The sequence below is a fragment of the Nicotiana tabacum genome, chromosome 9 (genome assembly GCF_000715075.1).
Source record: "Nicotiana tabacum cultivar K326 chromosome 9, ASM71507v2, whole genome shotgun sequence".
In the NCBI taxonomy this organism is placed as follows: domain Eukaryota; kingdom Viridiplantae; phylum Streptophyta; class Magnoliopsida; order Solanales; family Solanaceae; genus Nicotiana; species Nicotiana tabacum.
This window is the reverse complement of record NC_134088.1, coordinates 91312681-91336802: the sequence shown is the minus strand read 5'-3', so window position 1 is coordinate 91336802 and position 24122 is coordinate 91312681. Positions and strand designations below refer to the sequence as shown.

General features: G+C 36.8%; 2 protein-coding genes across 4 annotated transcripts; both read left to right on the top strand.

The window, feature by feature from the left end:
- The first annotated feature begins 13035 nt into the window (after positions 1-13035).
- LOC107812111 (uncharacterized) lies at positions 13036-13590 on the top strand. The gene has a single exon (XM_016637141.1). It carries the CDS (start codon positions 13036-13038, stop codon positions 13588-13590), a length of 555 nt encoding a protein of 184 aa, XP_016492627.1.
- A 3263-nt stretch (positions 13591-16853) lies between these two features.
- Positions 16854-24015, top strand: LOC107812113 (uncharacterized). Of its 3 annotated transcripts, none has more exons than XM_016637142.2 (15): positions 16854-17022; positions 17113-17212; positions 17314-17424; positions 17733-17830; positions 18279-18362; positions 18772-18905; positions 19013-19085; positions 19173-19218; positions 19349-19458; positions 19568-19675; positions 19743-19802; positions 20725-20786; positions 21790-22105; positions 23052-23538; positions 23670-24015. In XM_016637142.2, the coding sequence occupies exons 1-14, from the start codon at positions 16942-16944 to the stop codon at positions 23250-23252; spliced, it is 1584 nt and encodes a 527-aa protein (XP_016492628.1). In that variant the 5' UTR covers positions 16854-16941; the 3' UTR covers positions 23253-23538; positions 23670-24015. The 3 variants fall into 3 exon arrangements, with proteins under 3 accessions (XP_016492628.1, XP_075077947.1, XP_016492630.1); XM_075221846.1 differs by having other exon boundaries at positions 23052-23558; positions 23643-24015; XM_016637144.2 differs by lacking the exon at positions 19568-19675.
- Positions 24016-24122: the final 107 nt, after the last annotated feature.

Here is a 24122-nt window from a genome sequence, read left to right as displayed (position 1 = left end):
CCGAGCAACCCGCGCTTCACCAGCACATGACTATTCAAAGAAAAAACCAGGCAATCCTTCAGCCTGGAAATTGATACAACTTATGATCCTACAATCCGATCGTCGATTGTAGACTCTTCCACTTAGCTCGAAGCCATAAAACACATCGTCGGTGATCCATAGTACTGTAACTTCATAGTTGCCCCGATCCTGCACCGCAAATCAACTTAATACTTCATAAGCTCAGGTTAATACTGGTTATAGAACACTCCGAAAACTCTGCCAAGTGCACACCCATCCTTGCAATAGTAAGGCAAATTTCTCCCAAATGCTCTGAAATGATAATATATGCATTCCACCGAATGGAAACCTCATACGAAACACAAGATCCAAACTCATCACGCAAGATATAACCCCAGTTGTACTTAAATCAACACCTTACCATGAACCCAACATAATCACAATAAAAGGCCACCATCAGTCTTCCTAAGTCCCTGCTTACCAATCAGATATAAGAATCTGCTTCGTACCACAAATGAACGATTGAAAGATATATCACAACATCTGTTCCCAAGACTAGACAGTACATCATGACGATAATCAAGCATCCATAGCCCTGTGTAATCCATTCACAACATCACAAATCGTTGGCGCATAGCTGATATTGAGTGTGCAACATCGAATACAATGAATAGGAAGAAATCAAAGATATAGGCGCCAAGCTGAAACAAAGTTGCACGATGAGGAAAGAAAGAAGTGAAGTTTTCTAGATGCCCTGTAGTTTCTCGAAGATAGGTATGGACGTCATCATACCGATTCACAAGACTCTACTAGACACTTGCTCATGACTCGTAGAACCTACGAACCTAGTGGTCTGATACTAACTTGTCACGACCTAAAATTTAACTAGTCGTGATGGCACCTAACCCAACCCGTTAGATAAGTCCAATAACAGTCAACACAGTTCTAATAAATAAAAGTGATCAATAAATAATATAACTGAATTCCATACAATAACCCAATGGCTAGTAGTATAAATCATGAGCTTTTAAGGTTTAGAATTTACAAAGCTGGTATGACATAGATACATCATCTGTTCGGAATATACATAGATTTGCAAATCTAAAGCTACCAAGGGCAAGTGGTAGCTATAATCGGAACGCAGGTATGTCTTCAACGCCAGCTCCCGTCGTACACAGCAACATCAGCTCCAAGATCTACACGCAAGGTGTAGAAGTGTAGTATGAGTACAACCAACCCTACGTACCCAGTAAGTATTTTGACTAACCTCGGTAAAGTAGTGACGGGGGTCTTTAGTTAAAATATACTCACTAGTATAACATGTGTAGTAGAATTTCAATAAAAACAATACTAAAACATAACAGAGAAGAGTACGAGAACAATTATGCGAAGTAGTAAATGATTACAATAAGAAATTAAGGTCAATATCTCTCAATATCACAACCAATCCATTTCTTAAAGCGATGACCATCAAACCATGATAGAAAATCCATAGCTTTCATAGTATGAGAAGTGTACTCAAGATATCCAATCAAATGGCACGACAACACCCTTCATGCATTTATCTCATCCTTATGAAATATACGTATAATAATACCAACCAGGTAAAAGAAATTCCAATTACAGTAATGACAGAGTGAGAAATACACAACTATCAATAACGAACAAGTCAATACATATGGACAACGGCAACAGACTAGGTGTGAGGCATATAAGTAATGATAACAAATAAGATAGAAGAACATAAATTTCACTAACTAACATTGGTGGAAGGCTTATACAATAGTGCAATAAATGAGAAATGGCATAGATGTAGATATATCAAACAAGAATAAAAATATGATCTTTATAAGCTAAACAAAATAGAAGGCATGAATAACTAACATGGTAGAAGGCTTATACGAAGGTGCAACTAATGAGAAATGGCATAGATGTGGATATAACAAACAAGAAGAAAAACATGACCTTGAACCATCAAAACTCTTATCCGAGGTCAAATATACCAAAAGTCAAATTTGGTCAACTCTTTCAACTTCAAACATCTCAAGTGAGAATCATCCTTCTAAATCAATCCCAAACCACTCGAAAACCGAAACCGACAATACACGCAAGTCATAATATACCATACGAAGCTACTTATAACCTCAAACTGCCAAACTGAATGCAAATACTCAAAACGACTGGTTGGATCATTACAAAACCTGAAGCAAGAGATTTTAAAAAACCTTTTGGGAATTTCAATTGAAGTTAATAAAATTTCTAAGATGAAATTGCTCATCAGTAAAGTAATTTATGTAACAATCCCAAAAATTGCATGTCTTTCAAGTTGACAATCAAATTTACGATTTTTCTATTTAATGTGTTTGCTTCATAGGATGATTATTAATTTTTTTTATTTGGAATTAAGGGAGTAGTAACAATAATTAAGTAATAACTAGGACTGTTCAAAACTGAACCGTTAATCGAACCGCAAAATTGGCGTATAGGCTTAATGGTATCGGGTTATCGGGGTAATAGTTGGTGAACAAATAGAAATTTATAATTAACGACTTTATGGTTTGGGGTGTATTACTCAATTTACTTATCGGATAAATTGTTAACCCATTAAAAAAATTTATATTTATAATTTTACAGAGAGAAGCTCTGACAAAAAGGAGGCGATTCTGAGGCGATTCATCGCGAGAGAGCTCCCATGGCCACGCTTTGCCTTCTCCTAACCCTACCTCATCAATTAACCCTAATCCAAACACTCCCCAGACGTTGGATTATTCAAAAGTTCAAAAACCTAGCATATTAAATATTGCCATGCATGCTAAACCTAGTTTAGCCGCTACTGTTGAACCCATACCTATTCGTCGTGCTACTTTCTTACATGGGCAGTTCCTCGTTAAGTTTACAGAAGCAGAGGTCGATATGATGAACGTGATTGAAGGTTTACAATATGCAGTCGTGGGAAAGTTCTCATATGGATGGTCAGACTTGCAAGAACTTCGTAGAATTATTCATGCGCAATATGGAATCAAGGGTGAATGTAATATAGGTCTGCTTAAAGACATGCATGTTCTAATTCGACTGACTCTATGGGAAGATTTTATTAATTTTACGTCAAAGAGTGCCTACTATGTTAAAGCTAAGGATGGGTATGAGTATCAATTGCGACCATTAATCTATGATGCAAAGTTTAAAGTTGGAGAAGAAACTCCAATGTCGATGGCTTGGATTTCTTTTCCAAGTCTGTTACCTACTTTCTTTGTGAAGGATGTGTTGTTTTCATTAGCTTCAGCTGTTGGGAAACCTTTGCACCTAGACATGGCTACAATCAATAAAACACGACCTGGTTGTGCAAGGCTTAAGGTACTAGTTGATCTCTTATCTGACTTGCCTAAGAAGGTGTATATGTACATTGAGAATGAGGCTACTGGGAAATAATGACGGGGTGGGTGAAGATCCAATATGATTTCCTACCTAAGTATTGTAAGGTTTGTAAGCTTCAAGGGCATGATGAGACTGACTGTTGTAAATTGCATCTAGAATTAATGGTGCACAACAAAGACAAGTAAGGTGTAGAGGATAATGATGCTGACAAGGAGAAAATCAAAGGTCCATTGATGATCTTAACAAGTGGGAAAGTGGTATGGAATGCTTCTGAAAAATGGAAAGAAGTTCGTGATAATCGTGTTAAGAAGACTCCCCAACTGGAAGATGATCGAGGACAAGCTGAAAAAGAGATTGTTCTAGTCGATGATGTGAATACAACTGTCCAAACAGCTATTAAATTTGCAGCATTGGAAGTGGAAGATGGTGAGAAGGAGGAAGACAATCAACTAGCTTTGGTGGAACAAAATACATATCATCTCAGCCCTAGACCTAATCCAACTCCTACTAGGAAATCATTGAATATAGCTGCGCTAGTGTATAATCCTGTCACGCCCAACCTCGGGGAGTGCGACTGGTGCTCAACCAAGTGAACCGGTCGAGCAAGCCTATTAAACCTTTCCTATCCGACTCATTCATAATCCAAAAGGGAACGCATCACCATTTGTAAAACAATGGAGAGATCAGTTATATAAATATATAAACGTTGCTAGTTCATTTTTCCCTATATACATTATGCCATAGTTGAGTTTTCAAAATACAACTAGATCCAACGACCACTCCGATACCCATACACGACCCACATAAATGTCTACAGAGCCTCTAAGGATACAAAAGAGCAACATGACAATGCCGGCAACAAGGCTCCGACTATACCTCAAAATATGAAAATTTATACAAAAGAAGGACTACATGACCCCTGGGAGAAATGGGACTCACCAAGACTACTGTGAGGAGAGAAAGACAGCACCACTATCTGTGATCGGCACTATCTGCGATGGAACCACCTATATCCATTCAAAGATGTAGTGCCCCCGGCAAAAGGGACGTTAGTACTGTCGAATAGTACTAGTATGTAAGGCAAACACCAATCTTAGTAGAATGAGCAGTGAAACAAAGAGAAGGCAATCATAATAATCAATAAGTACTTCATAGAAATACAAAGAAACACCAAGTAAGAATCACATAGTTTCCAATTCAATCTTTCCATCTTTTTAGATTAATAGTCTTTAGTGCCAAAGCCACAACTCACAATGCCACCGTATTTTTATACGGAGTTCGGTCTCGGCCCGATCGGCTAAGCCATCTCAAGTGAGACATATCCATATCTACAATATAAATCAATAATTCCAACACAAATGCCACCATGTGTACAGCATGGTGTCCGATCTCGGCTCGATCGGCTAAGCCATCTCACTTGAGACATAACCTCTTTTAATTGTTCACTCAATTTACATTTCTTTCCCATCTTTCGTTACATGACACAAACAACCTCATTTATTAAGTAGTTCTTGGCACTTGGAAATATTTTACAATTCGAGTCTTTCCCTTTTTTATTCGTTCAAATAACATCATCATTCATGTCAAAAAGTACCATCACATAAGGCATTCCACACATAAGGGAAGGAGCTTGGAAAAATCATAATTACGTTCTCAAATAGCATAATGACATGGTAACAATCTAAAACAATTAGGGAACATGAATCTTTCAATACAATACACTAAGGCAAACAATTCTAGTATGATCAAGTTGGAACTTATACCCATTATTCGGACACCAGGAGTTCGATTCTAGGAAGAAGAAAGTTAGCCATACAAACCTCAATAACACCTTTTTAGACTCTACAATTATTCGGAACCCTTAGCAACCTCAATCTATTTTAGCAATAGACAAATTGAACCCAAAATTAGGAAAACATTCATGGTTCTAGTTCACTTTTTATTTTTCCCACACTCTTTATCACATGCATGCAAGATGAACTACCATCATACCCATGAAGTATCATATTAATACCACATTATAGCTATGTTTGAAATTAAGAGTTGGGGTGATGAAGTCTTACCTTTTTAGATGAAGAATTTGGTGCTCTACTTGAATATTTCCAAGCTTTGAGTGATGGTTGAAGATTAATTGATGAAAATTAGGCCCTCCCTCTAGAACCCTCTCTCTCCCACTCTAGAAATATCATAAATGAACTTCAAAATAGACTAAAGGGGTGTTTTAACGGAATGGGGGTCGGGTTTTAAATTAAGAAAATGGGTGCTCGTTATGCGGTCCGCAAAGTGACCGCAGAAATAGCCCTCAGGGGACTGAACTTTCGGCCTAGGTATGCGACCAGTATGCGGTCTGCATACTTATTTTGCAGTCGCATAATGCACCGCAGAACTCCCTCTGCAAAAACTCAAGAGGGATTATGCGACCGATATGCGGTCTGTATATCGATTATGCGGTCGCATAATCGGTCGCAAAACTGACCTCAAATTGGCCAAACTTTATGCTTCACTCTGTGGCCATTATGTGGTCCACAGAGTGATTATACGGCCGCATAATAGGCCGCAGAAACACGTTCTTCTGTGAAACATTTTCCTCTCAGTCCGTAGGGTACTGTTCAATCCAAAAAGTCTGAAACCGCGAATAACGCAGGAATCTATCTTGGCACCACAAAACCCCGAGTTTTTGGTTAAAATTTGTACGAGTCCTTACAAAGCCCAATTTTCCTAGGACTAGGGCAACCAAGGATATTACTAATGCAGGTGGTGAAGGTAATGGCAAAGATAATAATCAAACATCCTTGAAGGAATGTACTGACAGTGGGTTAATCGTACTTTTGTTGGTAATGTTACTACTAACTAATCGTGCCAAGAAGTTCCATATCAATCTTTAGATACAACGACCATAGCTGAGCAGGAAAATTTGAAGGAAAATTTGAATTTTTCTGGTGGTAAGTTATGGAGTTATCAGATAGAAGATGATTCAGATGAAGGAGATTTCCATGATGATAATGAGAATGATGATGAAGAATCTGAGGAGGAAAAAAAGGGTGAGGAAGATCAAAGTGTTCATGACAAGAATGAAAAACTAGAGATGATAAAAGATGCCAATAATAGTGATGTTCCAAGTCAGAATGATCTACCAGTCGATCCTATAATTCAAAGCCCTAAACCTAGCCAAGATGTACAAAGAGCTACAGTGAACCCTAGCTCACCTACAACAATTACTCAAAGACCTAATATTGATTTGGTTGATCCAGGAGATGTTGTAGGAGGAATACAACCTAATAACGATCTTCCCAATAATACAATGAATGAAATGGTCAAGAAAAAATAGCACTTGTTACCTCTTAGCCCTCCAGTTAACAAAGGAGAGTTAGGGTTCATGGAGAAGGCTGGAGGTGTTGTTCGAGCTGCTAAGAGCCCAGTTGATGTAGCCGGACAAGGTGTGATAGAGAATACAAGTAAAAACATGATCCCTAAGCCTACCAAAAACCATATGATAGTGCAGGAGCAACACAACGAAGAGGAGGAGAATCAGCTGGGAAGAGGAAGAGATTTAGATGAGGAGTCAAATGCCCAGAACTTTATGAATGTTGCACGACAAGGTGATCTATCTCCTAGGCATATTGAAAAGGTCAAATCAACTGGTAGGGGAAGGAAGAAGCAGACTAAGGAAATCCCAGCAGTTCAAACAACTGGGGTTCAAACAAGGAGGACTATTTCCAAATCTACCAATTAATGATGAATGCCTTGATTTGGAATGCCATATCAGTTAATACTAAAAGAGCTTTTTAGAGGCTCATCTCAATGCATAGACAACATAATTTCTAGTTTATTCGCTTGATGGAACCAATGCAACAATCGAGGAAGTTGGAGAAATATAAGAGAAAGATTGGTTTTGTGCAGGAAATCTTCAATGTTTCCAATAAAATCTGGGCATTTGTGGATGAAAGTTTGATATTACAATATTGATGGACACGGATCAACAATTAACTTTGAGGCTATATAATACTGAAGATCATAAGGAGTTCATCCTTACTTTGGTGTATGCTAAATGTGATGCGATTAAGAGAATTGAGTTGTGGGATAACCTCTATGTACTGGCTGTAGAGATGTCATTACCATGGCTCGTTGGTGGAGACTTCAATGTAATTTGGGATGAGAGGAAAAATTTGGGGGTCTGCCTGTTCATATCAATGAAGTTGATGACTTTAGACATTATGTCAACACATATAATATCTTTGATCTTGGATTCAAGGGGAGCATTTATACTTAGAGGAATGAGAGATCAGAAGAGGATTGCTGTTACACCCCATGTTTTTGAACGTGAAAGTACGTCGTAAGTCAGTTGGTGTAAGCTTGAAAATGAGATCCTCTTTGAAAGTATATAACGTGATTTAATGATGTTACGTCCCATTTTTGCAGGCCTTTAAGAGTTATCATTTGGGGAGAAATATTTCTAAGGGGACATGTTGTTACACCCCGTATTTCAGACGTCACTGTCATTATATGATTATCTAATGTAAGCTCAAAAAGGACAAAATCCTTCTACAAGGATAAGAAAGGTTTACCGAAGTCTTAAGTAAGTTAAGATGAATATGAGACTTGTTAATAATGATTTAAATGAGTTTAAAGTCATGATATGACTCTATACGATGTTTGGATATGAAATATAAAGTTTGGGAAAATTAGATTTAAGTTGCGGAAAAACAGACCAATGATTTGCCTTGTAATAAAGCTTTTTTTGAGAAATACATTTCGTAAGCTTTATGATATCTTTTTGAGACATATTATATACAACATTTAAGGTCTTTGAGTATAGTTTCTAAATCATTTAACCGTTAGTCGATATGATATCAGAGTAGAGAGATATTCACGTTTTTGCGAGACTGCACAAGCAGTACCCATGGGACCCACAAAGTCAGGAAACAATTCCAGCTTGTATTTAAGTCAATTCTCCGTCGTTTTAACTCATTTTTATGGTCCAAAACAGTTCCTAAATACTCACTCTCCAATGGTTCCTCTGTGATTCTAGGGTGAGAACCTAAGATGAAAATATGAATCCAACGCTAGAAATCCCGCGGTGCTTACTAGATCATAGTTCTTCGTCTCTTGACTGTTTTGGAGGGTTCTTCAAAGGCAAGTAACCTCAGATTTCGTGTTGTTCTTGTTAATTAAGGTAATAATCACTCCCTCCTTCATATATATTATATTTTCAAGGCGAACTACAAGTGTTTACACATCAACTTGAACACCAAAAGTTGATTCAAGAAGAGAATACAACACTTATAGTGTTGCAGTATTATTGGGGATAATTGTGGGCTGTGATTGGATGAAATTTCATGTTGTTTCTACTGTTTAAGGTGAGTATAAAATCCTACTACATGTACTTGAAGTTGTTTGTGTGTTGGTTGCATTATTTGAGCAAAATACTACAAGAGGAGACTTGAAATAGTTTGAGATGTTATGGGTTTTAATGGGCTGTTTTGGAAAGGTTATTTCCATGAACTATAAATGACTGGAAAATGGGGAAAATAACTTGATTATGATATGGTTTCTATTTTTATGCATGTCTATATGTTTATTAAGTGAATTGGTGAAAGAATCATACGAAACTTGAGATTGGAAGTGAAGATTAGCGTACGTCACTTCTATGGTGTTGTATTGCCATTGAGGGCTGTTGTAAGCTAAATATAACCTAGATTTCGACTTGAAGCTACTGTAGGAGGTATTTATATTTTGTTCTTGCATGTGCTTAAGGTTATCTTGACATTGATTAAGTTAAATGGATGGACTAGACATGAATTAGTGAATATAGTTGCTAATTAAGGATAATTGGAGTTGTGGATTATTTTCTTTGTTATAAATATATGGTATAAGGCTAGAATCATTGATGAATGACTTTATTATCATGTTAATGATACTAGTAAGTTAAAGTAAGAAGTCTATAAGGGCTGATATGGGGTATACAGATTCCAATAGGGCTTGTAGCTAGTAGTGAAGTAGTGGTGACTTGTTGTTGTTATATGGTGTCTTGTTATTGATAATTATGTATTAATGGATTTCTCTGGTCATTGTTGTTGGTATATGGTATTGGAGAAGACTCTTGTTACAGGGGAGATGCTGCCAAATTTACATAAACGAGCTGCTAGTTTAAGTTGCGGACTTAGCCTTTACTCGACACTGATTTTGAATCTCCTTATGCTATGGTAGATTGAGTTGTGTTGTTTGAAGAATTGCTTGGAAGGTGTTAAGGACTCAATGGAGTTAAGGTATGTTAAGGATATGCATTCTTTCCTTTTGGCATGATCCATATGATAAAAACGAAACATGCAAATACAGAACTTTCATAAATGACTTTATTCATAGAAGTACTAGGGGTGCCTATGTTCTTGATTCCCCATGTGTCCTATTATTATATCTTCTGTTCATGGGTATTAGAAAAATAAGTAAGTTTCTAAAGTTTATCCGAAGGTATATTGATCTTATTGACATTTCGATAAATCTTATTGACTTACTTCATTATGCATTGCATTCATTCATTTATACATGTACATTGACCCATGACCAGATGGCATTATATACGCGTATATATATATATATATATATATATATATATATATATATATATATATATATATATATATATATATATATATACGGGATATGGGAAAAGGTTATGGCGTTATATACGGACCACTACTTGATCAACTGGTATACTCGATGATTTCGCCCACAATGGTTGAGATGATATGATAGGATGTCCTCAGAGGCTTGATGATGTTATGTACGCATATACCTATGCATGGTATGGTATTTATACGCATATGCATGACATTATAAAATTTTCATGATTCACATAGCTATTCAGAATTACAGGTTGAGTTCTTTACTCCATGTTTCTTTTATGCCTTTTATATACTACTATCATGCCTTGCATACTCGCGTATATATTATATATATACATATATATATATATATGGGATATGGGAAAAGGTTATGGCGTTATATACGGACCACTACTTGATCAACTGGTATACTCGATGATTTCGCCCACAATGGTTGAGATGATATGATAGGATGTCCTCAGAGGCTTGATGATGTTATGTACGCATATACCTATGCATGGTATGGTATTTATACGCATATGCATGACATTATAAAATTTTCATGATTCACATAGCTATTCAGAATTACAGGTTGAGTTCTTTACTCCATGTTTCTTTTATGCCTTTTATATACTACTATCATGCCTTGCATACTCGCGTATATATTATATATATACATATATATATATATATATATATATATGGGATATGGGAAAAGGTTATGGCGTTATATACGGACCACTACTTGATCAACTGGTATACTCGATGATTTCGCCCACAATGGTTGAGATGATATGATAGGATGTCCTCAGAGGCTTGATGATGTTATGTACGCATATACCTATGCATGGTATGGTATTTATACGCATATGCATGACATTATAAAATTTTCATGATTCACATAGCTATTCAGAATTACAGGTTGAGTTCTTTACTCCATGTTTCTTTTATGCCTTTTATATACTACTATCATGCCTTGCATACTCGGTACTTTATTTGTACTAACGTCCTTTTTGCCTGGGGATATTGTGTTTCATGCCCGCAGGTCCCGATAGACAAATTGAGAGTCCTCCTAGTAGGCTATCAGCTCAACGGAAGGTGTTGGTGCACTCCACTTGCTCCGGAGTTGCCTATCTGGTCAGTATGATTTGGACATGTATTGATTGGTATAGCAGGGCCATATCTCGAACTTTATGACATTTATATACTCGTAGAGGATTGTAGACAGATGTCATGTATATGGATACTTGTATGGCGTTGTCAACCTATGTTTTGAGCATACAAATGATCATGTCGGCCTTATAGGCCCGTATGTCGCATGCATAAGCTTCTATATCATGTTGGATCATCCCATGTCAAGTATTCTCTTATGTTTAATTCTAGTTATCTATTGACGGTCTTTTTGGTTCATTTACCTATGACAATATGATAAGAAATATACGTTACGTTGGTACTCGGTTGAGTTAGACACCGGGTGCCCGTCGCGGCCCTACGGTTTGGGTCGTGACAATTGCATATTCAAGAGATTAGATAGGTGCTTGGGCAATATGGAGTTACAACAAATGTGGCCAGGATTAGAGATAGATCACTTGTCCAAAATAGGCTTAGATCATAGTCCACTGCTGATATCATGCAACCCTAATGCTGCTCATATAAAGAAATCATTTAGGTTTCTACATTTTTGGGTCAGGCATGAGTCTTTCAAAGATGTAGTGAGGGAGAATTGGAATGCAGATATTTTTGCTAATCCATTTACACTTTTCAACTACAAACTGAAGAAGGCAAAGAAGGTACTCTCAACTTGGAGCAAAACAACATATGGTGATATTTTTCAGAAGATATCAAGTTTGGAGGAGGTTGTGAAGGTTCATGAAACTCAGTTTGAACTAAAACCTACGCTGCAAAATAGGAAAAGACTGCAAAAAATACAAGCTGACTTATTCAAAATTTTGGCATTAAAGAAGGAATTTTGGAAGCAGAAGGCTGGCATGACTTGGTTTCAAGATAGAGATAGGAACACTAAATTCTTTCATGTGCAGGTTAATGGAAGGATGAAGAGATTTCAATTGAAAAGGATACAAGATAGTGATGGAAATTGGATAGAAGATACTGCCTCTATAGCTGAGGAGGTTGTAAATTTCTTTCAGGCACAATTCAAAGAAGACATTGTCCCTTCTTCTTTTGGTATTATTGATCATATACCACGCATGCTAGAGGATGAACAAAATCAAGACTTAGTAAGACAACCTTCTGCAGAAGAGGTAAGGCGGGCAATATTTGGCTTGAGTTGAGAGAGTGTTGGAGGTCCAGATGGGTTCAATGGTAGCTTCTTTCAGGCTTTTTGGGATATTATTGGAGGAGATGTGATCGAAATGGTGAAAAATTTCTTCAATGGGCAGGAATTACCTAGGTATGTGACTCACACAAACTTGGTGTTACTTCCTAAAAAGAAAGAGGCGACAACATTTTCAGATATGAGACATATTAGTCTTAGCAACTTCATCAACAAAGTGTTCTCCAGAGTCATGCATGAGAGGTTAGTTGGTCTTCTTCCTAACCTTATTTCAGATGCGCAAGCAGGTTTTGTGAAAGGGAGAAGTATTGTTAAGAATGTTTTACTTACACAAGAAATCATCACTGATATACGACTGAGAACAAATGCAGGGCCTAATGTTGTGATAAAACTTGACATGACTAAGGCATATGATAGATTATCATGGTTATTCTTAACCAAGGTGTTGAGGAAGATGGGATTTTGTGAAAGATTTATTGGATTGGTGTTTGGCATTGTATCTAACAACTAGTATTCTGTTCTACTCAATGGCCAGCCTTATGGGTTCTTCAAATCCACTAGAGGAGTTAAAAAGGTGATCTATTATCTCCCACTCTATTCATTCTGGCAGTAGAAGCTTTATCAAGGGGTTTAAATGATCTTCATTTGAACATTTATTTTTGTGTCTTTGGTTTACCTAAGTGGAGTCCTAAGATCAATCATCTAGCTTATGTATATGATACAATCATTTTTTCATCATTAGATGATACCTTACTTCAATTAATTATGGAGGTGTTGAGTGCATATGAGGTAGCTTCTGGGCAGTTGATAAACAAGTCTAAATCAACAGTATATGTGCACCTTTCTACTAATGATGACGCGGTGAGGAAGGTACAAAGAATCACTGGGATTCAAAGACAAGATTTTCCCTTTACCTATCTTGGTTGTCCAATATTTTACTCAACAAGAAGGATAAATTACTATGAAGGGCTTATTAAGAAGATTCTGGATCAACTACAGTCTTGGAAGGGTAAATTGATGTCCATGGGAGGAAGAGAAGTATTGATCTCTCATGTGCTACAAAGTATGACTATTCATCTTCTCTCAGCAGTGAATCCACCAGCCTTTGTGATAAACAAACCGCTCAAGCTATTTGCCAGATTTTTCTGGAGTAATTCAATTGATGGAAGAGCTAGACACTGGGCATCTTGGCCCAACCTTTCCTGCCATATGAAGAAGAAGGTGTATGGTTTAGGTCTTTACATGGTGTGTCTAAGGCCTTATTCTGTAAACTATGGAGGAACTTTCGTACTAAACCTTCATTATGGAGCTCTTTCATGAGCTAAAAATATTCTAAAAAGTTCAATGCTTTGATTGTACCTTGGAGAGATGGCTCTCATGTATGGAGAAAAATGTTGGAATGCAAGGATCTTATTGAACATCAGATCGTGTAGCAACCTAAGATGGGATCATCTCTATTCTGGTTTGACAATTAGACAGGGTTAGGTGCACTGTAATTTGTTACACCCCCAGACTTCTTTTGTGATGAATCTATTCATAATGTTTATGATGTGGTACACGAGGGGGAGTGGAATGAAGACATTTTGAGAGTAGTTCTGCCATAAGACTTAGCTACTCACATTTTGGAGAATATCAAACCTCCAATTATTCTTGAGGTTCTTGATAAGCCATGTTGGAGCTTAGAAACTAGAGGAGATTTTAGTGTAAAGTCAGGCTAGATTTTCTAAGAGTAGGAGGGATTCAACAATTTCATACAAGAACATGTGGGTGAAAGGACTTCCTTTCAAAATATCCTTTTTCATGTTGAAATTATGGAAGTGTAAGCTACTATTGGATTATGCGTGGAGAAGGATGGGATATTTTATGCCTTCTAAGTGTTGGTGATATGTGAACCCAGATCAAGAATCAATGTCTCATGTCTTCTTCGCATCATATGCAGCTAAAAGGGTTTGGTCATATTTCTTCTCGTTTGCAGGTCTTGCATTGGAGGGTTTAAGCTTACACCAAGCTGCGGTTAAATGTTGGACTGCACAGGTAATTCCTAGACTGAATCCAATCGGCACTACATTGCATAATTGTTTAGGAGCTATGGAAGAGGATAAACATTTATAAACATGGTGAGGTGGTATTTATCAATAGGGTGGTATATCAAGTGTCTATTACTTTTCAAGATCTCATTAAACTTAGGAAGCAAGCTTGCGTAATGTCCCCCCTATATGCTTCAGTTAATGGAAAATTACACTCCCAGGTTAAAGGTTGACAAGGTAATCTGGAAATTTTCTAGTAGAGGGTGGATTAAAATTAACACGAATGGGGCAGCAAATAGTAATCCAGGCATGAGTTCCTTTGGTTTCTGTCTAAGAGATGAATATGGTGATATTATATATGCTCGAGGAAAGGAAATACATGAGGGTACAAACACAGTAGCGGAGGCAATGGCAATCCAAGAAGCCTTGAGATATTGTATTAATCATGATCTAGCCAATATTTGGATACAAACAGACTCAATGTTACTTAAAATGTCATTGATGGAAGTTGGAAGCCACCTTGGATTATTAAAGAACATATTGTGGAAATAAGGAAGATGCTGGAGTTGTGCAATGGTAGGATCTCACATATCTTTAGAGAAGGGAATAAATTGGCGGATCATTTGGCCAATCATGCACTGGATTTTGGGGATATTGAGTGTCATGAGTTTCATCATCTTGACACAACTGGGAGAGAATTGTGAATGTGGATAAATTACATGTCCATACTTGAGAGTCAAAGTTGCAAGGAGTTAGGGGGCATGGAGAAAAGGAGTACAAAAGAGGAGGAGAAGGCTTGGGGCATCACTACTATCCACCTTATTCAAGTCCTTTTGGAGGAGAATATGGAGGTAATTTTTTTGACTAACCATATTTTTTTTTTTGCAGGAGATGTTACTGTATCCATGCCTTACTATTTCATACAAATTCAATGGGCGGCATTAGCAATTGATGCTCATTCCCTTGAAGGAGTATAGATAGTAGACACAAGCATGGAAGTAAGGAGGACCTTTAGTGTACTAGGGTGTAAAATAATAGTAACCACCCTAGTGCTCCAGTCCCTAATACAAGTAACTCTCACATGAAATTACAAAGAAGGGACAAACAATACTAGAGATGCAAGAGAAGACTTCCCAGAATTTTGATCGAGACATTCACGGGTGACTGAGACTTTTGGTAGACAAAAAAGGGATCAAGAGTTGCATTGTGGAGTAAATCCTCAATGCATTTCAGTAATACTACATCCCAGAAATGGTGCCAAACAAAGAATTCATCAGCTAGAAAATCATACGATTTGCACACCAAACAGTGCAGGCTCACTTACGTGCACAGTTGTTGGACACTAGAAGCAATGAGGAATGCGGCCACACTGGACTTATTTGGGGGAGAACTACCAGCTACATCTACACTTGGAGACTTCATACCTTGGTGTATATGCTGGGACATCAAGGTTACAACCAAGGATTAGCTCCGAAGTTTGGAGGACAACTATTACATGTAACAGGAGTGTCATGCAAAAACCTTTATGGGCGTGTGAATACGAGGTGCCAAGTATGCTACTATGGTTGTGTACTACCTATATACAACATGGAGGACATATTGATCGAGGTTTCTCGAGCCACTTACCACTATAATTTTGGATAATGCTAGAGCAAATAGGTGCCTACACTAAGCGAGGAATGCTGCCTAGATTGCTTTACTGGGCAGTGTGGATAGATTATGCATCCATTACATTCATTGGGCTAGTTTTTACTCATGAATATTATTACTCAAGTAGATCTCTTATCCAGTCTTCGGTTAGTTCAAAATGTACTATCAAGGTTGAGTATCTTTTACTCAATTTTGATATTAGGGGATATGTAATCGTCAAAATTTTATTAGCTACACTTTGTAAGACAATACACTAATTTGTTTTTATTTTCATTTTAGATATATATGAAAACTAGCCCTATAGGCACCTTGCCTAGTGAATTTGCTTAAAAATAAATAATTCTAAATTCCTATTTTCTCAATTTAACACTAGCAACAATCGTCTCCCTCAGCAGTAAACTCTTCAAAGTTCAAACATGGATTTGGTCAGACATGGATTGCATGTCACATGGATTTTTCTACGAGATAAGGATATTTGTTTGTGCATTAGTTAACTAAATTATTTTGCTCGTAAAAGATATTTTTTCTTTCAATTGAGTCGTCGATATATATTTTTTATCCATACCGCATACTTATTTACTCTCCCTTGTACTGGATATTGCATGTCATGTAGATTAAAAATATTATATAAATAAATCTCGACCTAAATTTTATCTTATCTCTAATTTTCTACTTCTTTTTTTTATTGTCTATTTAATTTGGTCGATAAACCACTCGATAATCGCTATACGCCCGATATCTTATTGGTTGACTAGCGGATTACTATATTTATAAACTGATAAGTCGAACCGTTAAGCATAAATACTAGCTGACATAATTAGTTTTTTTTTTAAAAATTTATTTAAGAAAAAAGACCTTTGGTGTAATAATTTTTGAAAGGTAATACTAAAACCCTATCCATATCCTTTCCCTCTCAAAGACAGACATTGAAGCCCTATTTGAAAGATATTAAAATGGCTTAAAAGTGGAAGAGAGCTCTTCTCCCCGTATTATAATGTCAATACCTGCAGCTCAAGCTCTTGTCTTTAGAACCCGACTCAATTTTCATCGTCCTCTCATCTTCTGCCTTCACAAGGTCCTTACTTTTTTTCACATATTTTGTCTCTCTATGAAACCAAAATTTCATTTTTAGCACTTCAAGTTTTCTACTTTCACTTGATTTCAGGTCCGTAGGAGCAGTTCTATTGCTGCACTAGATGTTGCACCGCTGGTGGATCCGGTATTAGTATTAAAGAATCGATCCCATAATACTTCAGATGTAAAGGGTAAAAAAAATCTTGACATTAAAGTTCCAGTTTTTTTCTTTTCTTCTTTGAGTTACATATAGCGAATTGACATTTTGGGGTGTTAATTTTGATTGAAATAGGTGACGAGAATGCACCTAAATGGAAGAAATTGAGTTCAGAAGAACTTGGAATTAGTACCTCAATGATTGCAAAGCCTACAAGAGTGGTTCTGAATGGGCTAAAGAAAAAGGGTATGTGCTAAAAAAATGATTATTTGATTATCTCCTTACAATCTTGATTTTTGGAAATAGTAAATGGTAATACTTGTTTAGTTGGGGTTTTATGATATTCTTTGATATAAAGTTAGTCCAATCGCACAAGGTAGAAAAAGATGTGAGAATTTTTGAATTTTGACTTTTTAGGTATGTGCAATCCCCACCAATAAATTAATTAATATATTTATGTAGTAATTTGTTGCAAATTGTGTCTTGCTCTTTGTAGCATGATGATTTTTATTTCGCCTTCTTACTACTATCACCTTTTTACTCTCTTTTCACAGGGTTTGAGGTCTACCTTGTAGGAGGTTGTGTTAGAGATCTTTTATTGAACAAAACTCCTAAAGATTTTGATATAATAACGTCAGCTGAACTTAAAGAGGTAAGCTGCACCACATTTTTAATTTTTAATTTTGTGAAGATTGTTCTATAGATAGGAAAAAGAGGAAAGAAAAATTATCAATTTGGGGTAGCTAAGGATACCCTTTTTTTTGGGTCACAAAATAATTCTCGTATGACATCTTATGGCTTACATCTCAACCTTCTATCTTAAATTTAAGTGCTTCTAACTAGTAATGAAATTCTCTCATGTTCTGTTTAAAATTGAAACTTCACTTCATCTTTTTAATGTAACTTTTATGGCAACCCGGACTTTTATTGTTTCCAGGAAATTATTAGGCACTAATTATGAGCATAGTAGGGTTGTTAACCAATTTTTGTTTTTATGGGTACTGAGTAGAAACTGTTTTGATTTCTGGAGGTTTGAACACATTGTTATTTAATGATGGAGCCATTTTTTGGTAATTTGGCATACAATCAATCATTTGCAGGTACTGAAAACATTTCAGCGATGTGAAATTGTTGGAAGGAGGTTCCCTATATGCCACGTGCATGTCGATGATACCATTGTGGAGGTTTTTCTCGGGCAACATCTTTTTCTTGGTTTGACATCTATTTTTTTCCTTATTTAGTAAAGTAGACCTCCTTAGACTGGTGAAACGTTTGAAGTTATTTTTTGGAAGGGCCCATTTGGGAAATATTTGGTTGAATTTGAAAACACGAACATTTGAAGTTGAAGTTGAAAAAAGTATTTGGAAGTTGGTGTTTGGATATGAGTTTTGCTTGGAAAAAAATTGAAGTTTTGTGAGTTGAAACCATTATTTTACTTGAAATACTCCTCAACCCAGTTTTTCAACTTCAAAATTCTCTATTCCAATTTGAAGTTTAAATAATGGACAAAATTTAAAACAAACATTGATTTGCAAATAGTATTAGTTATGTCCGAACGCCTACTATATACTTCTTTCAATTTGTCCAAAGCAGGTTTCTAGCTTTAACACCACTGGGAGGAGGTTTAGGAGGAATTCCTATAATGTTGTTCGAAGACCTGCCACGTGCGATGAGGCTGATTTCATTCGCTGGAAAAATTGCTTGGGAAGAGATTTTACTATCAATGGGTATGTAAAGCAGATGTAGACTGAATTATCAATTTCATATGCTAAACTATAGACAATTTTTCAGTATTTCAATATAGAAAAACTAAATAAAGAATTTTGAATTGTAGATTGATGTTTGATCCATTTGCAAGGATAGTCTATGACTACTTGGGTGGACTGGAAGATATTAGAAGGGCTAAAGTGTGCATGTATCTTTTACAGTTTTCGTTATTGTTGTTTAACCTCCTTTAATAGCGTAAATTGTGCTGAGCCTAGCTTCATTTGCAGGTGAGATGTGTGATTCCGGCAAGTGCTTCTTTCGTCGAGGACTGCGGTAAGCTAGACTATCCTTTGTGTTGTTGTCATTTGTATAGTTCTTGTTGGATCTTATTTTGCGGGATCTGTCAGTTGTAATTGGTTTATTAATTTAATCTTTGCATTAACTTTGGGTGGGCTTCTTGCAGCTCGCATTTTGCGTGGAGTGAGGATAGCAGGCCGTTTAGGATTTCGTTTTTCTAGAGAAACAGCTCATTTTGTAAAAGAATTAGCATCTTCCATATCAAGACTTGATAAGGTTAGAGTTTCCATTTTCTAAGATTTTTCATTATATTAGCTACATTCTTTTACTTTTAGTCAGCAAAAAGAATTTCTTGAGTTCCTATACTTTTTTCCCCATGATATAGGGAAGGATCTTAATGGAAATGAATTACATGCTGGCATATGGTTCTGCAGAAGCTTCATTGAGATTATTATGGAAATTTGGACTTCTAGAAATTCTTCTACCAATCCAAGTATGAAAGTAAATTTTTTTCGTTTATGCTACTTATACTAAGTGTGATGTATCGCTCTATTTGGCAGGCTTCTTACTTCATTTCCCAGGGATTTCGAAGGCGTGACAAGAGATCTAATATGCTTCTGGTAAACAGGAATATATATTTTTATCATTACATGTATCTTATATGTGAAGGGGAGCCTTGGAGCAACGGTAAAGTTGTCTCCGTGTGACTTATAGGTCAGGGGTTCGAGCCGTGGAATCAGCCACTAATGTTTGCATTAGGGTAGGCTGTCTACATTACACCTCCATTGGGATGCGGCCCTTCCCCGGGGTGAATGCGGGATGCTTTGTGCACCGGGCTGCCCCTTTTTTATGTATCTTATATGCATTCAGCAAATATGTATTCTTGTTCAAATTGACTAATTAAGATAAAGCAAGGGGATGAAAGATTGTCTCCCAGAAAATGTAGTTTTGTTAAAATTATTTGTAGTTGCACTGTTAAAATCTAAGTTGCTCCGACATGGCAGTTTAGGTGCCGCACCCGTGTCGACACGACACTAGTATGGGTGTGGGTATGGGATCCGTACCGGATCTGGTCAAACAATTTTGGGTACTTTGACCACGACGGATAGAAAAATTCGAGACGAGATACAATTTAATTACCGAAATCAGAACTAAAACAAGGGTAAATTTGAAGAAAATAGCATATCTTATCTAGGAAAATAATCTTTTACTTATCTACAACTTGAGAATAAAAAGGAAATCCACGCTTTACAAGCTATACGTAAGTATTCCACAAAATTTCTCATAAATTAGAGAGATTTTTATTTTTTTAAATTATTTTTAGCCTGATCCCCGCACACGTATCCGTACTAGGATTCGTATCCCCGAATCTTAAAATTTACATCTTGAAAGATCCGACCTCTAGATCCGCACCCGTGTCGGACACCCGCACCCGTGTCCGAGCAACTTAGGTTAAAATAGGAGTAAGATTGAAGTTTCTAGTTGTATAGCTTACGTGGTTATTATAGCATTTCAATCACGTCTTCATGTTGGTGTCTACAGACTTTGTTTTCAACATTGGACAACCTTCTGGCTCCCGACAGGCCTTGCCATTCTAGTTTATGGTGAGAAAATATATCTGCCTTTGACCTTGTTACTTGCCTCTTCCATTTCCAGATTCCATATATGATCTACAGAATTAAAATCTGAAGCAGCAATCTAGAATGTAGTCACTATAAAAGAAACTTAATGATGTTGCAAATATTTCTTGTTTGTTTACATTCCTGAAGTAGTCTTTTCTTTGTTCTGTCGAGACAGGGCAAGTGTAATACTTATAAGAGTTCAATTAATTCCAAACTAAAGGAGAAAAGAAAAATGTAGTAAACGTTTTGTTGAATAGTGTCGAGAATAAGAAGCTTCCATAAAAAGCTGATTGGGGAAAACTAACTGATATTTTTCTAGAGAATTACTGATGAATGCATGGATTTGTGCTGTACTAGATCAGTTTCTGATGAAGGAGCCCAAGGCAACATGGGATAATTTGTTTGGCCACACATAATATAAGTGGTTAAAATGAAATTTTGCAGCTCTTAAATGTTAAACCTTCATTCTTTTATCTTGGTGAATGGAAATTGAAGATAATGCAGTGAATGAGAGGACTTATTTTTATGAAACTGTAGATATGGAATGTTATATGTCGTGGAATAAAGAATTCTGAGTAAGGGATTTTCCTGTAGCATTATGTAGAGACAATGGACAGCAATGCCCTTTGTGTTGAAATTCCCTTTTTATTACCTGGCTATCATAATTCATAACTCACAGCTACTTGTGCTTGTCTCGGCTCCTTCAAACTAAAAGAACAGAAAAAGAGAACTTTTCTTTTCTTTGCTGGTTGGAAGGAAGTGGAAAATGGAAGGGTTTGTTTTTGGTTTGTTGGTGGGCTTTGGGGGGTGGGATGGGGAACAGTTTGTGTGTGTGTGTATATATATATATGTGCCCATGCAATGAGTCCTTTGGGCTATAGATTTAATGGTGATCTACTGCATCTCATGGAAGTTGTCTGCATCTGCTTATAAGATTAAAATTTCTCTTTTTCTGACTCTGTGATCACTAAAAATGATTCTCTAGGATTGCGATCTTAGCATTCCATAAAGCACTGGTGGACAGACCTAGAGATCCTTTGGTTGTTGCTGCCTTTAGCGTTGCTGTCCACTGTGGTGGATCTTTGTCAGATGTGTTAGGAGTAGCGAGAAAGATCTCTCAACCACATGATACAAGGTTTTCTGAGCTCTTAGACTTCCGAATTGTAGAGTCAGATGAAGCATTGTTGGATGAGATGATGGATCTTGCCACTTATGTGGAAGCTGCATTACGAAAGATGACTGATGAGCATTTTATTTCCCGAGCTCTGACAGAGTATCCTCAAGCGCCAAAGTCGGATCTGGTTCGTAGGAAATTTCTACATAAAAACCCTTCTTTCTTTGTTGGTTTAGTTACTTCAAATAAATAATCAAGGACTACCTTGCATATGTCATAATTCTATACAGGCGACCTATCTCACTCCAACTTCCAGCTTCATGCATTCGGAACTTGGATATCTTGTACATGATCTATGGCTGGGTTTTTTGTAGTATATCTTGCATTATCTCATAGAGATTCTCTTGTTGTTTAACACATCCAAATAAATGGTAAAGACTAAGGAGTTTTATCAAAATAGTAAAATAGAAAGGTAAATGACAAGGAGGTTTTGGTGTGGGCTTTCGTACTTCTACCAACAAGATATCTGAACATTTTTGCTTGAGTAGGGAAATGAGCTAATCTGCTTTAAGGTGTAAAATATTTTAGCTTTTGTTGCACTTCTCCCCAGACCCCACTTTTGTGATTATATTAGGTTTGTTGCACCTTTTATTCAACTTCCCCCCCCCCCCCTATTTTTTTTGTATTATGTTGGAGCCCGGGCCAGCTTGCTCACATCTCCAATTATTCCTCCGGATACCTTCTATGTCTCACCAACACAGATATCAAGTGACTCTGCCCATCAAGACTTAAGTTGATGGGAAGAAAGCACCTAGCATTTTTTTTTCCCTGTGCTGGGATTTGAACCATAATTTCTCATGTTTTCACCCATTTCATTGAACGCTAAGCCTCAACCTTTAATGCAAAAGAAGAATGATTACAGCAACAAGTTCCCCGTCTTTTCTGCACCATAGCTGGGTAGTTTTGTATTTTTACCTGTTTCCTTTCATCTCTGCAACCAGTATCAGGACAGTTAGATTGTTTTCAAGTTGATGTTCCAAAAATATTGATGTGATTTTATGTGTTCAAGCAGCTGTTTGGGGTTATTCATGGTTACATGTTGCTTTTTCTCACCTTTCCGTTTCAATTTGCAGGTGTTTATCCCATGGGCACTGTCACAAAAGGTTGATGCAATATTTGAGTGTGTTAGAAGGGGTAAAGAGAAGGGATTTCGACGAAAACGAGGCAGTAAAATTGATTATGAGTCCCTAGCATTAGGAAAATTGCATGAAATTAGACATATTTTTGCAAGGGTTGTTTTTGATACCATGTTTCCTTCTCATCTCAAAGACTAATGTATCTCTAGATGCATTTATGTAGGTTCGCATGAACTTGTTACCAAAGTAGAAACTTCTTTTTAGTTCAATTTATTCTTCACGTATGGTTGCACGAGGTTGGGCATGTCAGTGATATTCCTTTTGTGATTATGCTAAAGTTGGTCTGGTTAATGACTGACTGGCGTGTAAGTGTACGAGTTGGCAGCCTGAGTCAGTTCCTTGAGCTGCAATAAAATCCCAGTCAATTCTTGAGTGAGATAGTTGTCATGCAGTGTTGTACATCATGTCAAGGAAGTTTCACCAGGTAACTGATCTTCCCGCTTTGTATTATGTTTTTAGTTGATACAGTTGCTGAATCAGAATGAGATCAATCATGTTTTATTTATAATGTCTTTCTATTTTACAAAGCATTCTGTAAACTTCATTTGTATTCAGCTGTTTGGAGATGGAGTCGGAGGTTTGCAACCTTGTTTTGGTGTAAAGATCAAAAGCCCTTCATTGTGGAAGGGATGTTAGTGATGATGCTGTGATATTCAATGATAAGTTGCACGCCCATTGTTATATGCGAAGGTGGTTTGGGGCAAACAGGCACTTCTGGATATATTCCATGCCATTGTATATTCAAGTAAGTCAGGTTCTTCTGTCACCGGTATAATTCTTCTAATAGACCATTCTTGTAGCCTTTTGGTGCAACATAAACCAATGGGCCTTATTATTACATGTTATTTTACTATGTTGCAAATTAGCGCTGAGGAATAAAAGGAAAAAAGAGAGTAACAAAGACATGCTGTAAGCTGTAGCTGACATACCAAGAATGTGGGTGCCTGAGTAATAACTTACTGGAAGGCCACTTGGTAGTCAACATAGAGTATGGAACGAGACGTTATT